Genomic DNA, 15,874 nt, shown 5'->3' on the forward strand with positions numbered 1-15,874 from the left:
GCGCGCCGGGTCCCCGCGTCACCGCGAGGCCGGCCAATGGGCGTGGGCCGGGCTGCAGCTTCCTGCGCCCGCTCGCCTGGTCGCTGCGGGAGGGCCGGTCCGCTGTCCCGGCCGCCGAGGAGCTATCGCCGCGACTCTGCGCGCCCGGCGCCCGCCCAGGTGAGTGCAGCGGTGGCGGGGGCTCTGACAGCACCCCGGCCCCTCCGGACAGGTCGTGGCGGCAGAGCGTAGCGGCGCCACCGCCTCCGACGGCTGCGGTGGTCCTGACACTGGCGGGGAGGCAGGGAGGGGCTGCGCTCGTGCTCGTCCCTGCATCCCGGACCCGGCTTCGCCTCTGTCCCCCGGAACGCAGCGGCCAGGGGACGCCCCCACCCCAGCGTATGCACTGGAATGACGTGGGAAGAGGGTTGCTGGAGCTCGGCGGGTTCAGGGAATCGCGCTGGGGGGAGCCCGCCTGTTCCTCCGCTGGGCAGTGGTGGGAGCAAATCTGCTTGTCGTGGGATTAGTGTGGGCAGATGGTCAAGGCCGGGCGCTCCCACTGTGCCTCTGGTGGCCGGGCAGGGGGCCCACCTGTCGCCCAAGTGCACGGAACCGGAATGGAACCAGGCTGACCCGCCCACGGTGATGGGGGCGGGGGTTCTTCTGCAGAGCAGCTGGCTCAGGGCCCCTGCTGCCCCGGCTCTGGGCAGACTCTGCTCTTGGAAGGACTCGACCATGCATGCCCCGTTGTTTTCTCCTGCCTCTCAGACCCTGACGTTGCCTTCCAACAACCCCTGCAACTGGCAGGCAGTAAGCGACCTCAGTGGCCAGGACTGTGTTTGCACAGGGGCTGGGAATGACGGGTGTAATAGAAAAACTAACCAGCCGGAACCCTTTCGGGAAGGATCCTAAGGCAGACTCCAGGAAGTAAACGCTTCAGGAGCTCCCCTGGGACGATGTCCTCCCTCTGCCCCCCCCGCCCCCCCCCCCCCCGCGCTCTCCTCCCCCCCCCCCACCTTTGGTCTCTGAAAGGATCTGTTAATAAACCAGCTCAGAAAGGCAGATGGTTCTGAGGGTGGTGAGCAGAATGACGGAAGCTCCAACTCGAATTCTTTGTGCAAAAGTTCTTGGTAAATCGAGGTTGCTTTTTTGGAAGCTATTCCCACCATCGCTTTACCCCTACAAAACAAAGAAATGCCAGAGAATCATGGGACTTAATGCTCCAACCCTCCTTTCAAGAGGCCTCTGACCCAGTCAACCAGTGTCCCTCCCTGACAGGTTACCCAATCACCTCACAGCAGGAAGTGGCCTGTGAGGAGTTGGGGCCCCATCCAGACCCAGGTGGAAAGGACGTACTGCTGGCCTAGGATGCTCACCCTGTGTCACCTTTAGCTGGGAAGTGACTGGTGCCCAGGCCCCACTCTGGAGGAACTTTGCCAACGCAACCCCCCACCACCACCACCCTTTCTCTGCAGTTGAGTCTTCCATTAGATGCCTGGAAGGTTCAATTATGTCTTTCCTGAAATTACTGCTTAGTCATTTCTCTGAAGGAAAGTGTATCCAATACAAGTCAAAGTCACCATTCATTGAGCTCAACCTGCAGATTGAGCCTGACTTAACTAGCTACATATACAGTGAACTGTGAGCTAAGAGACATCTTTGAAGGCTGGATTTATATTAAAATAACACCCTAGGAACCAACATTTCCTCCCCCAAAAGACCTTAGTTTTCTCCCAACAATTTATGAGGATTTTTTAAACACACAGCCAAGTGGGAAGAATTATGCAGTTACACACAGGTACCCACCGTCTGGATCTACTATTGACCTTTGCTGTATTTGGTTGATCACATACCTACCCCCCTGTCATGACTGGACTTCCAACCTCAAGTAACTAATGAATGATATTTGGCTCCCCTGGAGCAGTATCTCCGCCTCAGCTCAGGGAGTTGGCAGTGTGTGCATACAAGTGGTGGAGATTATTTGTAACTTTGGTTGAAGACCCACTATGTGCGTTTCCTTAGGTGCTAAGGAAATGAAGAGGCTAAAGACCTGGGCTGACCAGAAAGGGACTTGATGTTTTGTTTAGTCTTGTTTTGTTTTGTTTTGTTTAAGAGCTAGAAGATAAGTGGCAGTTTGTGGTGACAAATGCCAGGTGATACAATGGCATCAGTAACACTCACTGAGTTCTTGCTGGTACTGAGCACTGTGTATGCGAAGCTCTGTACCCGTGTTATCTCGTTTCATGCTCACGATGCCGCCGTAAGTAGGTCACGATTCCTTTCTGCCTTTTACAACATCAGGAAACCGAGGCACAGAGAGGTTAGTTGACTTTTGGTGGAGCTAGAAAGAGGCAGCGCCAGGACCCTCATTCCAACAGTTTGGGTCTGTGCGGCTCTGGGCGCGCTTAGTCACAGTGTGGATGCCACAGGGGGCATAGTGGGCCAGGGAGAAGCGAAGGGGTGTCTGAGGGTTGGCACAGCTCTGTTAGAGGTCCCAGCTCCAGGTGCCACTTTTCAAATGGCTCCAGAAGGCTGGTGTTCAGGCTTCCTATTGTGTTTGACTGGGCGTTGGTGCCCTGGGTGGAGAAATGGAGGCTCTGCGGCAGTTCCCTGGGGCCAGCTGCTCTCTGCTGGTCAGTCTCCCTTCATTTCCTGTCCTGATGGTTCCCAACGCTTGGCTCCTGCTCCTTCCACTTCCCTTCTTCCTGTTCCTTATTCTTCTGTCACTTCCTTTCCAACCCTCACTTAACAAACACTTACAAACAAAGTGTTTATAAGATACTTTGTCCCAAAAGAGCCTATTGTCCGAAGCAGATAGATGCTCCTGTTTTCAGACACATTCCATCTTGTGTTGTCCAGTCACCGGGCTTTCTGCCACACCCAGATGCCTCTGGCATGCCACTGCAGCAGCCTGGCCCCAGACCCCAGGTGGCCAGACTCTGTCTCCTGGTAGCTCCGTTTTCCAAAGCGGATTGCTGTGTCCTCACTTCCAGGCCCTTCCCTCTATCCTGGCAGTGTTCAGTCTTGGATGTGGGAGACTCCCTGTTAGGCAGAGCTTCTCACTGCCATTCCCCCTGCCACCGTCAGCCAGCTACTCTGTTTGGCCACCATGGGTCTGGCCACGTGGCCCTGCCAAAGTGGGACACTCATCTGTACCAGAAGCCCCAGGAGTTACGTCCCAGGAGGCAGTAGCACCGGGGTGGGGAGGGTCAGTGGTAGAGTGCAGCGGCAGCCTTGCCCACCCCTTACCAAGGAGAGAGGAAGAAGAGAGACATAGGAATGGAGGATGGCAGAAGAACGGGGCAGAGAGAGAGGTAGTCACACAAGGAGGGTGATGGTAGGACTCTCACACCCCTGCCACACAGCTGCAGGGCTCCTGCAGGACCATGCAGGGCTCTAGCCGGGGTGCCAGGCCTGTGTGGGCACCCCCACCACACCCATATGGGAAGGTCCTGATGGGACCAGCATGAGGCAGGGCACCCACCCACCGTCAGGCAGAGGCCTCCCAGGGAGACAGCAGGATGTGTGTGTGTGTGTGTGTGTGTGTGTGTGTGTGTGTGTGTGTGTGTTTGGGATTCAACTAAATCTACGACTTTTCATTTATTTTTTGGACATGAAAGATCTGACGGAAATACAGCCGAATAATAATATTCATTAAATTTGGGGAGGGAGATACTTGGACGTTACATTTTTTCTTCGGTACCTTTTTGTATGTTTGAAAGAAATCCCTGTAATTAGAGGGACAGGAAGAAAGCCAAGAACGAAGAAGGGTCCTGGAGTGGAAGCTGCCTCTGCCTCTGATAAGGGGGGTGCGCATGCAACCGCTGTGTGGACCTCATTTTGCCACCTGTGGAGTGAGACAGTCTCAGCTGGGGGTTCCTGGGCCCTGCCTGGCCTGGAGGTCCCCTGGGGCTGGGAGCCTGGCACTGGCTGGGGACACTGAGCCTCGCCCTCTGCCTCCGGTTTTCCACAGCTGCCGTCACCATGCCCAGCTCGGTGCTGTGGGCAGTGGATCTCTTTGGGAGGGTGTACACACTCTCCACGGCCGGGCAATACTGGGAGCTGTGCAGGGACACCCAGCTGGAGTTCAAGCGGGTCAGTGCCGCCATGCAGTGTTGCTGGGGCATCGCCTGTGACAACCAGGTGTACGTGTACGTGTGCGCCAGTGACGTCCCCATCCGCCGCCAAGAGGAGGCCTATGAGAACCAGGTGGGGGCCGTGTGGGGGTTGCTGAGTTGGTCGGTTGGCTGGAAAATAGAGCCCCTGCACCCCACACTCCCGGCCAACTCCCACATTCTGCTTAAGATCCGAGTTGTGCAGTGTCTCTGGGGCCAGAGCCCCTGCTGTGTCCTCACCCAGGCAGGCTGGCCAGATCTGCACAAGGGTGGTTTCCAGAAGCCCAGACAGCCATGTCCTCCACTGCCTTTCCCGCGAGGCCCTGTGTCCAGGGGCAGGCTCTTTGCCCTTTGGGGCCGTGAGGATGTGCTGGCTGATGCCTGAGTTCCAGGCAGGCCCCCCACTCACTTCCCACCATGGAGACCAGCAGGAGGGGCAGCTACAGGCCTAAAGCCCATGTCTGCCTCCGGCCCTCAGCGCTGGAACCCTGTGGGCGGCTTCTGTGAGAAGCTCCTGCCGAGTGACCGCTGGCCGTGGAGCGACGTGAGTGGGCTCCAGCACCGACCGCTGGATGGGGTGGCGCTGCCCTCGCCTCACTGGGAGTGGGAGTCCGACTGGTACGTGGATGAGAACTTTGGAGGGGAGCCCACCGAGAAAGGGGTAGGTGAACTCAGTTCCTGCTCTTGCTCACACGTGGGGAGGGAACTCTTTGGGCTCCGCCCGTCCCTTCAGTGTTGTCCCCCGCGTCCTGTGGCAGCCTACCCCAGCCTGTGCCCTGTGTCCTCCCCACTGTCTGCCTGGGGTCAGTGGGGATCTGTGCTGCTCCCTCTCTTCCGCCCTGTTCCCTGCCTTCCCCAGCTCTATTACTTCCTCCCCCAGAGCCTTACACAGCACTCTCCGGGTATTTCAGGGATGGACGTATGCCATGGACTTCCCTGCCACCTACACAAGAGACAAGAAGTGGAATTCTTGCGTGCGGCGGAGGAGGTGGATCCGATACAGGAGATACAAGTCCCGGGACACCTGGGCCAAGGTCTGCAAGCCTGCGTGTGTCCTGGGGGCGGGACAGGCCCAGACAGAAGTCCCACTGCTAGGAGGGTCACGCGGACCCTCATTTCTGCCCTCCCTCCCTGTGCACAGGGGACAACACTCCCACGCTGGGACCTTTGACTTGTCTCCTGGGAACACCAGGGCACTGCCTGTCCCTTCATCTGGGAGGTGGACACATGGGGAGCCAGGCCAGACCGGCCTAGGACAGCACGGGACTTGTCCTGCCCCTGTTCTCTGGGCTGCCCTGTCACAGACTGAGCCTCAGTCTGTGCACTTCTGCCTCCCTCACCTTGCAGGAGCCACTCTGGCCCTTGTATTGTTTCCATGACACAGACAAACCTCCCATCTATACTGGGATCCTACGTGGCCTTGAATGAGAGGAAAGCCTGGACCCCTCACCAGACCTCTCTAGAGGATCTGTGCTGTGAGGTGGGGCTGCCAGCCCAGCCTGCTTGCCCCTCGGGCTGGGAGCAGCCCAGAGATCAAGGTGACAGCCAACATCATGGAGGGCTTACTCCTCGGGGCCACGCTCTGTGATCAGCCCCCTTCTAGGTGGGAGATGGAGTCTCAGCGGTCAGCTCACTGCAAAGCACAGAACCAAGAAGCTGCATGTGCCTCTGCCTTCCATTCTGGAGCAGCGGTGACCACTCGGGGACATCAGCTCAGGCCTGGTGGCCGACAGAGGGAGGACAGGGTAGAGGGGACCCAGGGCCAGGAAGCCTCCATCCTGATGTGCCTGCTCTGTGAAATCAGTCAGTTGTGCACTGAGCTGGACGGGGCCCAGGGGTGGGGGTGGGAGGTACATGGCCTGGTGTCTACCAGGAGGGGAGCAGTGCAGGGGCACAACTCAGGTATCCATTAGGAGGGGACGCCGTGCCATCCACCTGCCCAGGTGCCCACAGGTACTGACTGCCACTGCCTCGCACTTTGTTTCAGATCCCTTCCAAGGATGACCCCAAAGAACTGCCTGACCCCTTCAACGACCTCTCTGTGGGGGGCTGGGAGGTCACAGATGAGCCCGTGGGCCACCTGTCCTTGTGGGCCGTGTCTCTGCAGGGAAAGGTAAGGCCTGTGCCCCGCTGTGCCTGGATAGCAGGTGGCTGAGTGGCTGGTTATAGGCAGACGCAGGGCAAGAAAGAAGCTGCCCTTCAGGTCCCACCAGAGCTGGAGGAGGGAGGAGGGCTGCCCCTGAGATCTTCTCTGGCCTCCTGTCCCTGCAGCTGGGGTGGGCCTGAGCGGGCAGCATATTACTGGGGTCCCCACGAGCACCCTCCAGTGGGCCTGCGGAGTCCTGCTCCTCCCAGAAGGCTCTTACTTTCCACTGCATGCCTGGCCCTGGCCTGTCCCTCTGAGTCCCCAGAACACTAATCAGTGCCCACCCTGGGCTCAGATGCCATCAATATGGTCTCCTCAGACAGGTTCTGAGCTCCCTGCCATCCCCTTGGGGCACCTCCTACACAGCCGTCTCTAGCAGTATTGTGGGTGGGTGGGTGAGCGGGGATGGCTGGGTGGGGATGGGTGGATGGACCGGTGGATGGGTGGTGAATGGATGGACAGGGATATAGATAGGTATGTGGATGGATGGGTCGGTGGATGTTTAGAGAGGAGATCCTACTCTCAGGAGTTTGTGAACTAAACAAAGGCATAAAACCAGCCCGTGATGGCAGCAGCGACCTAGATGGCTGTGCGTGTAGGTAATCCAACACTTAGTCATGCTTTTAGAGTGAACGTTGTGACTATTATAATAAGTACTATTTAGCACAAATTGACCAAACTTCTGTGGTTGGCTTTGGAACAGTCACAGTAAGCTTTTATCAGGCTTAAATCTGGGGCCCTGTCTGGCCCGGGCTTAGGTCAACCACAGTTTTTTCTGAGTCACGCTGCAGGATGGTGCGGAGCTGGCCTGGGATAGAGACCCCCCGAGGGGCCACACCCACCTGGAAGCAAAGAAAGGAGAGAATGGGGGCTCCAGAGCAGTGTTTGTGGTCACTGCATGCCGCTGCCCTGCACCAGTCCTGTGGCCATACAGGTGTGGCCAGGACCCTGGGCTCCAGAGGAGCTGGGGAGACAGACCGGCCCCAGACCAGCAAGTAGCAGAAGGGAGGCCTGCCCGTCGGGCCTGCTTCTGCAGTGCAGTCTGTACGGGTGAGGTGACAGGGATGGGAGGCCTTGGGCCCCAATATGGAGACAGCTCCGGTGAGGGGGTCTCCGGCCTTCCTGGGCCTGCAGCAATGTGCAGCTTCTCCAGATGAAATGAACCAAACAGTGCGCACTGAACGGGTAGCTCAGTGTAAAATATCTGATTAAACTCACTCTCTTCAGGTTAAGGAGAAAAAGAATTGGACATTTTAGACATTATGAAAGGGGTTTGGGGGCTTTCCTATTTAACCACTAGGGACCCCAGGTCCCCTAGAGACTGGTGTTCTGAGAGCACGTCGCCACAAGAGGGCGCAGGACACCAGAGCTAGGGCCTTAGTTCTCCCTGGATACCAGGGTTAGTGGGAGAGGGGGTTCTTAGGGCAGATGAAGGGAACATCACACACGGTCTGTCCCTTACAACAGCCAATATCCAGGTGTCGCATTTTTTTAGCAGTGGTGGGATATCATCTCATCTGGTAGGAGGATTCCTATGGCAGTGGGGCAGGATAAGCGAGATCTGGACAATCAGGGCACCTTCGTCCCTGGTCCCCCAAGTCTCCACGTTTACCTGAGCGTGTGCTGCTGCAAATGCAGCCACACTTGGGCAGCTGGCTCCGCCACGGAACTCTGGCCTGACCCCGCTGGACCTTTCCTGTGGGTTTCTGTCGCCTCCCAGGTATGGTACAGAGAGGAAGTCAGCCACCCCAACCCCGAAGGCTCATCGTGGTCTCTCGTGGACACCCCGGGGGAGGCGGTGCAGATCAGCTGTGGGCCCCACGACCTTCTGTGGGTCACGCTCTGGGAGGGGCAGGCGTTGGTCCGGGAAGGGATCAACAGGAACAATCCCAAAGGTGGGTAGCCTTACACCCAGTACTGGGTGGGGCGGGGGGAGGGGGGCGCCCAGCTTCTCCCCATCGCGCTCTCTGATGGGGGCCGCCTGTGCTTTCTTCTGGGACCCGGTAGGAAGTTCCTGGTCGGTGGTGGAGCCTCCCGTGTCCGAAAACGGGATCATGCACGTCTCTGTCGGAGTGGGCGTGGTCTGGGCCATCACCAAGGACCGGAAGGCAAGACGGGGTCGCGGGGGTGGGGGAGCCCCAGGGCTCCGTTTCATGTTGAGGGTGGTGTGGTTTTTTTGTTCTTTTGGTCTGAATCCTTGAGAACAGAACAGCCAAGTACTGTGTGCACTCTCCGTGTGGACGTCCAGGACGGTTGGTGCCTGCAGAATCCCCTCCGCGCCCCGGTACCAAGTGCCAAACAACTGCGTCGGTTACTTCACGGGCCGTAACATTTCAAATAATCAGAAGCTGATTTTCTGAAACCTTCGGCTAATTGATTGCCTCCCCTTTTTCCTGTCCAGTGCTTGCCGTTTTTATTTTATCCCAGGCAAGGCCAATAAAATACACTGATTTGAGGTTGCTTACAAGTTCACCTTCTAACCCCACACCAAGGTCACTGGGGGCCGCATCACCTGCACATCTGATCCACCTCCAATGCCGAAGCTCCCCAGCCTGAGAAAGTACAGATTGACTGTCCCCTCTGGGCCGCCAAGCACCCCCTCTCTCAGAGCAACAGATTAAATGAGCAGACAATTTGATTTATAGGAGCAATTTGCTCAGTGTTCACACAAATATGTGATTGTGCTTACTTTCTTCGAGTTAAGGAGACATTTTAGACATTCTAGAAATTATAAAATTTCTCACATAACTAGTCCCCTGCCCCATCCCACCACGGAAATTGTGGTTAAAACACTTAAGCACTGATAGCACAGGATCCCGTTGCCCAGCCCACCACCCAGGATGGGGAGGGGCGGTTGTGGGAGTTTGCAGGGGGGCTGGGGCGGGGCTACCAGGGGGGCCACGGGACCCCAGGTCGGCCTGGAGGAAATTTGGTTGAACTGTGTGTATTTTTATATGAAAAAGTTAGGCTTAAAGAGACTATTTCATAAAGCACTAAGAATAGGCCCCAACTAGGTTATTTATTCTAATAATGAGTTTAGAAAAATGGTTTTCCTAAAGAACACCATGAAGACAGTTGTCTTACACGGAGGCAAACTGGACCGGACAACGTGGCCTTTTCCAAGCGTGAAGAGTGAGCTAAGGTGGGGTTGCACAGAGGGTGGGAGGTCACTGGTCAGGCTCACAGGTCAGAGTCTGGATTTGGATGCAGTATGTGTTTGTACCCCCACCCCCGCTGCCCATGAGATGTCCCACCTCCCAGCTCTGTGATCAGTGAATAGCCGACACCTGCTGCTACTGCCTGGTGCCGACAGGTGCCACTAATGTCTGAACCAGTGGGGGAGAAGGTTCTAGAAAGATTCAGGCAGCCTTGTCTCCTGAAGGGACAATGCCCTCAGCCAGAGAATGCACAGGAAGCTACCAGGACAGATGTGTTTGGGGGCAGGTGACTCTCAGCACTGTAGGATGGTGCCAAGCCCAGAGGGAGTGTGGGGAAGAGGCACGTGGACGAACATTTCTTTTCTAAAAGATGTGTTGTGCTCGTTTGTGGCATGAACCAAAGGATCAAATTATTCCCCCGAGCTTTTCAAAATCAAAAGCACCTATTTCAGTTGCACTCAGGGAGGCGTTTATTTCTCTTTCGCAGGTGTGGTTCCGCAGAGGCGTCAACTCTCACAATCCCTGTGGCACCAGCTGGATTGAGATGGTTGGAGAAATGATGATGGTGAACGTGGGACTAAATGACCAGGTGTGCGTGTGGTGCTGAGCCTTGCCTCCTGGGGGCAGGTCTCAGAATGGGGGTTTTTGGTGCTTCCCACTGTCCCTTCCTGATGCCAGCACATGTGAGGGGTCCCAGCACCTCTGCACCCTCTCAACCTTTGTGGGCACACAGGGGGATGCTTCTGCCTGGGTCCCAGAGCCCCTGCCTGTCTTAGGTCTCTCCCCCAAGGACCCTCAAAGCAGTGGCAATGAACACAGATGAGGGGGTGGGGTGGGGTGGGGGCGGGACGGGGGCATGCATCCTGGAGGCTGGAAGAGTTTTGTTGAGAAATATTTGGGCGAAGTCAGATCACCAAGTGAAGGAGGAAACTGGTCTTCTAGACTTTGCAGACGCAGCGTTTCTTAAACATCACTTGCGTAGTTGTACAGCATAGCCTCCCTCTTGTAAATGATGAGGTTTGGTGATTTTTAAGACTCAGCGTGTGAAGGTGACATCTCCCCCTGTTGCACTGTGATAGAAGCTCTTCCCACAGGGCTGCTGGCCCTCCTCCCACCCGCCCCAGTGAGCCGTGTGACCCGGTGGTCTGGGATGAGACAGGCACTAACTAGCTGGTGTACACAGGTTCCGAGCACAGAGGCCAGCCTGCCATAGCCATGTCGTGGAGGCACCAAAGCCCTTCTAGGAAGGCCGCCTGAGGCCACGGCCTTGCAAGGCCCTGGGCCTGCTGGGGCCCTTCAGGCACCCCCAAGGCTGGACTCAAAACGGGCTGCTCCCTGGCGCCCTCCCCTGGGCCCTTCAGCTGTCCAGCATGCTTTCCTTCCTCAGTGCCCAAAGGCAGAGAGGAGGGGGCCTCCAGCCATCGTTCCTGTGAAAAATGAGGTCAGAATCAAGGAGGTCCGCATCTTAAAAAGACCAGGACCACCCTCTGGGTTCCTTAGGAAACAGCTTTCTTGCCACCAGAGGCAAGATGGGGACAGGGGTGGACTTGGTGTCCTAGCACAACACCCACCAGCACCACCTTCTCTGGCCCCGGTCGCCCCAAAGCTTCAGGTCTGCCTGAGGTGGGTGAGCAGGACAGGTCCCTGCTTCTCTTGAGCTTGGTGCTGTGCCCTCCTCCAACCCCCTCTGGGCTCCACTTCCTGAATTTGACTTCTGCACCCACCCTGCAGCGAAGCCATCCACCTTCCCAACACCATGCACACACACCCCCACTGCATATATAGGGGCATCCTGCCTGCATTTTCAGACGTGTCCTCCAGCATCGGGGTGCTCTCCCCCACCCCATCCTCCCCCCTCACCAAAAAAGGGCAGGGAGCCCCCAGGTCTACATGGCTACTCACCCAGCAGCACCTCTCTGTTCCAGGTCTGGGGCATCGGCTATGAGGACCGGGCCGTGTATTTCCGTCAGGGCGTCACCCCCAGCGAGCTCAGTGGGAAGACATGGAAGGCCATTGTCGCCAGCCGAGAATGTGACCGGTCGCACTCCGGGAGCTCCTCAAGCCTCCTCAGGTGATCCCGGGGGCAGCAGGACACGGAGGAGAAGGGTCGGGAAGGGCTATCAGTGACCTCAGTGGACACTGTCCGGAAGAGGCTTCCGCCTGACCTCTCAACAGAGCACAGGGCCTCGTTGCAGGCAGGAAAAACTGGGTTCTGACCCCGAGAGATGCAGCCTGTGGAGTCTCCTCCCTTCCTGTGCCTGGTGTCCAGGGCTGGCCCAAGGGTGGGAGGTGAGAGGTGACAGGTGAGCCTTTCTGGGAAATCCATCCAACAGTGGAGCTGGGGGTTGTCCCGAGAAGGGACCTGTTGGTTCTGAAGTCTCAAAGTCTAGGAGAAAAAAGGCTTCTTCTTTGTGGGGTGTATGCTCAAGGAAGAAGATGGAAGATCTCTCTCATCTAGAGCTGGCACCTCAAACTTCACTGTGTGCCAGAATCGTCTGGGGGGCTTGCTCCGGCACAGATTCCAGGCCCTGCCCTCAGGGCTTCTGTTTCCATCGGTTAAAATGGCAGGGCCAAGAATTTGCATTTCTTGCAAGGTCCCACGTGTGCTGCTGCCGTTCTGGGGACCTTGGGTCTAGAGAATGCATACATCCCAGCTCTGCCCACTAGCCATTAGAGCCGAGGCAGGTGACAGTGTCTGAGCTGCAGGCACTTCAGCTGCACAAGGGGAATGCCCTCAGTGCTTACCTTCCTGGGTGTGCATCCCATGGGGCCTCAGTGCGGTGCTCCGCAGCTGGCCATGTCCCTGTCTGCAGCCCGGGCTCTCCCCAGCCCCTGGTGCACACCCCTTAGCTCCCCCAGCTTGGTGGTCGTCACACTGTTGCACCACCAGCCCAGAGGGCCGGGAGGCCAGCTGGGCAGGGTTTGCTCCCATTTACCTGAGGGTTTAGTCTCCTCAGCTGGTAGTTCTCAACCTGAGCAGCATGTTGGAATCAGCTGAGAAGTTTCTGAGAGTACAGATGCCAAATCTGCATGACCTTGGAGATGGCAACGGCTTCTTAAGTATGACACAAAAAGCACAAAAAAACAAGGACAAATAGATAAATTGGACTTCATCAAAATTAAAACTTTTGTGCATCAAAGGACACTATGAAGAAAGTGAAAAGATAGTCCAGAGTGAGAGAAAATATACGTTGCAAATCATATATTTGACAAGACCTAATATCTAGAACACAAAAAGAACCCTTACAACTTGACAACAAGACAAACAACCGAGTTTAAATAGGGCAAGGAACTTGAACAGAACAGTTCTCCACAGTAGACACGTGAATGGCCGACCAGCACAGGAGGAGATGCTCAGTGTCATTAGCACGGGGGGAATGCAAACCAAGGCCAAAGCGAGATACCACTGCACATCAAAGACAGACACTAACAAGTATTGGCAAGATATGGAGAAAGTGGACGCTCATGCACTGCTGGTCAGAACGTAAAATGGTACAGCCGCTGTGGAAAACAGTCCGGCAGTCCCTCATGATTCACAATCGCCAAAAGGTGGAAACAACCCCACTGGCCATCAGTAGATGAATGGATAAATAAAAGGTGGTATAGGGGCCGGCCCGGTGGCTCAGGCGGTTGGAGCTCCGTGCTCCTAACTCCGAAGGCTGCCAGTTCGATTCCCACATGGGCCAGTGGGCTCTCAACTACAAGGTTGCCAGTTCAAGTCCTCGAGTCCCACAAGGGATGGTGGGCTCCACCCCCTGCAAATAAGACTGAACACAGCCTCTTGAGCTGAGCTGCCGCTGAGCTCCCAGATGGCTCAGTTGGTTGGAGCTCTTCCTCTCAACCACAAGGTTGCCGGTTTGACTCCCGCAAGGGATGGTGGGCTGTGCCCCCTGCGACTAGAAACGGCAACTGGACCTGGAGCTGAGCTGCGCCCTCCACAACTAAGACTGAAAGGACAACAACTTGAAGCTGAACGGCACCCTCCACAACTAAGATTGAAAGGACAACAACTTGACTTAGAAAAAATCCTAGAAGTACACACTGGTCCCCAATAAAGTCCTGTTAAAAAAAAAAAAAAAATAGGTGGTGTAGCAATAGAATACAATAGGATGTTATTCGGCAGTGAAAAGGACTGAGGTGCTGGTACCTGCCTCCACACGGGGAACCCGCCTTCATTACAGTAAGTGAAAGAAGCCAGTCACAAAAGGTTGGCATCATAAGATGCCATTTATATGAAATATCCAGAATAAGCAAATCCATAGAGACAGAAGGCGAATGAGAGGTTGCCAGGTTGCCAGGAGTTTGGGGGGAAAGAGGAGACAAGACCCTGGCTCAGTGGGTACAGCATTTCCGTTTGCGGTGATAAGGTTCTTGGAACCAGACAGTGGGGACAGTGGCACCAACGTTGTGAATATAGTTAACGCCACTGCCATGTATGATTTAAAACGGTAAATTTTATGTCACATGTATTTTGCCACGATAAACATATAATATTGCTGCCAGATCTCCACCCCCTGATATATCGATTTGATTGGTCTGGGGTGCAGCCTGGGTGTCGGGACTGTTCAGAGTGCCCAGCTCCCTCAGACGCAGGTATTCATTCATGTGTCTGTGGCACAGAGAGGCTGTGGCATGCTTGGAGTCACACAGGTTCTCAGTAGTGGAGCCAATGAACCAGGCCCGCCGGCAGCAGCCCGTGTGCCTCCCTCCAGGGAGTCACAGCACTGTCCCCTTCGTTCCCAGCGCTGGCTGCTTCTTTGGCGATGAGGTGAGGGGCAGTGGTGAGTCCTGTGCCCCCAGCGACACAGATGCTTCCTCGGACGCTGAGAGACCAGGGCCTGACCAGCCTGTTGCTGCAGAGTCTCTGGACAGTCCCAGGAACCCCAAGAGCAGCTCAGCCTCAGGCCCAAGCCCCAGCAAGACCCCAGAGCGTGCCACAGAGGGCGCCAACCCGGCCAATCAGACCCTGGGGCCTGAGCCTCACCCCGGCCTGGCCACCACCCCTGCCGAGCTGCCCTGGACCAACATTGACCTGAAGGACCCCAGGAAGGCACCCAGCCACTCTGCTGCTGGCTTTCCTGAGACCACAGGCCTCTCCGAACTGGGGCTGCTCCCACTGGGCTTGGAGGAGCCCTACGGCGCCGACGACCACCCCCTCTGGGCCTGGGTGTCAGGAGGCGGCTGTACCGTCGAGGCCCATACTGTGCTCAAGTGGTTCACAGTGCAGTCGGGTAAGCAGTTCACGAACGTCGGGGCTCGTGCTCGGGGTGCTCCTGGGGAGGGGGCAGGCCCCGCCCGCCTGAAGCCCTCCCCTCCCTGGGCTCCACCATCTGTCTAACCCTCCAACACCAGTCGGAGCTGTCGGAAGGAATGGCATCGGCCTGGGGCCCCTCCCTTCTCCCTGTCCTCATGGTGGTGGCCATTCTAGGTGGAGCTGGAGAGACATGAGGATATGCGGTGTGGGGAGGGCTCACAGGCATTTTACAGAGGGCGTAGCTTTCTAGCAAGAAAGGGCTGATTTATTAAAAGTTTATAAAGAGCCCTGGTCTGTGCCCAGTGGGGGTAGGCTGCGCACCCAGCCCTGAGGCTCTGGCTGGCCTGCAGGCCTGTCCCCCTCTGTGCAGACACTGTCCCTGTCCATCACACCGGCCCAGACCGCTGCCTGGCGGAAGCAGATATTCCAACAGCTCACGGAAAGGACCAAGCGGGAGCTGGAGAACTTCCGACACTACGAGCAAGCCGTGGAGCAGGTGGGCGGCCCCTGGACACACTTTGTTCAGCAGGCATTCATTGAGTGCCTACTGTATATCAGCCCTGAGGTGAGGTGGGAGAAACAGACAGATGGATGCGCGCATCCCTCTCGGATGTCAAGCCATCCCTTCCAGGTCTTTGTAGATTCCAGAATGAAAAAGGGAGCTCATTCCATAATCCATCCATCCTAAAGAACTGTCAAGGCCCCCTGCAGTGTACGCTGAGACCCAGAAGACCCAGCAACCTCACAGGAGGTGGAGGGGTGTGAATCTCCCTACCAGGGAACCCCACGTGCCAAGATGTTGCAGTGTTTTATTGAGAACTGAGGACAGGGTGGAGGGTGGTCTCGGACCCCCTCAGGCCGAGCCAAGCTCCCGGAGGCCCACAGTCAGGTTGGGAGACAGAAGTTACAGGAAGCCCATGGCTGGTTCCGTTCAGAGGACCTGGCTGTGTCTCGGCTGGTGGCACAGAAGCATCTCACCGGTGGCTAAGCGTCGGGCCTCTGACGCCGGCAGGCCTTGCCGCTGACTCCCTCTGTGACGTTGGGCAGGGGCCAGACTCTCCCCAAGCCTGTTTCCCATCGAGAACAGGGAGTAACCGTTCAGATCCCACAGGCTGCTGTGTGTAGACGGTACCGGCTTGCGGCTTGCGGCCTGGGTAAAGCATGGGAGCTGAGAGTACCCGGACGGTGTCCCTGGGAGGCGGGGAAGGGACTGCCTGTGACT

At 56.7% G+C, this 15,874-nt stretch overlaps 1 protein-coding gene across 1 annotated transcript in view; it reads left to right on the forward strand.

Annotated features, from left to right (window-relative positions):
* Positions 1–15,874, forward strand: part of TECPR1 (tectonin beta-propeller repeat containing 1) — a 25,818-nt gene continuing 9,944 nt past the window's right edge. The window contains exons 1-11 of the mRNA XM_019716458.2: positions 1–159; positions 3,953–4,188; positions 4,573–4,755; positions 5,006–5,128; positions 6,082–6,207; positions 7,961–8,135; positions 8,248–8,348; positions 9,886–9,987; positions 11,324–11,469; positions 14,142–14,629; positions 15,003–15,148. Coding sequence (XP_019572017.2) covers positions 3,964–4,188; positions 4,573–4,755; positions 5,006–5,128; positions 6,082–6,207; positions 7,961–8,135; positions 8,248–8,348; positions 9,886–9,987; positions 11,324–11,469; positions 14,142–14,629; positions 15,003–15,148 — 1,815 coding nt within the window. The 5' untranslated portion in view covers positions 1–159; positions 3,953–3,963. The remainder of the gene's footprint in view (positions 160–3,952; positions 4,189–4,572; positions 4,756–5,005; positions 5,129–6,081; positions 6,208–7,960; positions 8,136–8,247; positions 8,349–9,885; positions 9,988–11,323; positions 11,470–14,141; positions 14,630–15,002; positions 15,149–15,874) is intronic.

This window comes from Rhinolophus sinicus, linkage group LG10 (assembly GCF_036562045.2).
Source record: "Rhinolophus sinicus isolate RSC01 linkage group LG10, ASM3656204v1, whole genome shotgun sequence".
NCBI classification, from domain to species: domain Eukaryota; kingdom Metazoa; phylum Chordata; class Mammalia; order Chiroptera; family Rhinolophidae; genus Rhinolophus; species Rhinolophus sinicus.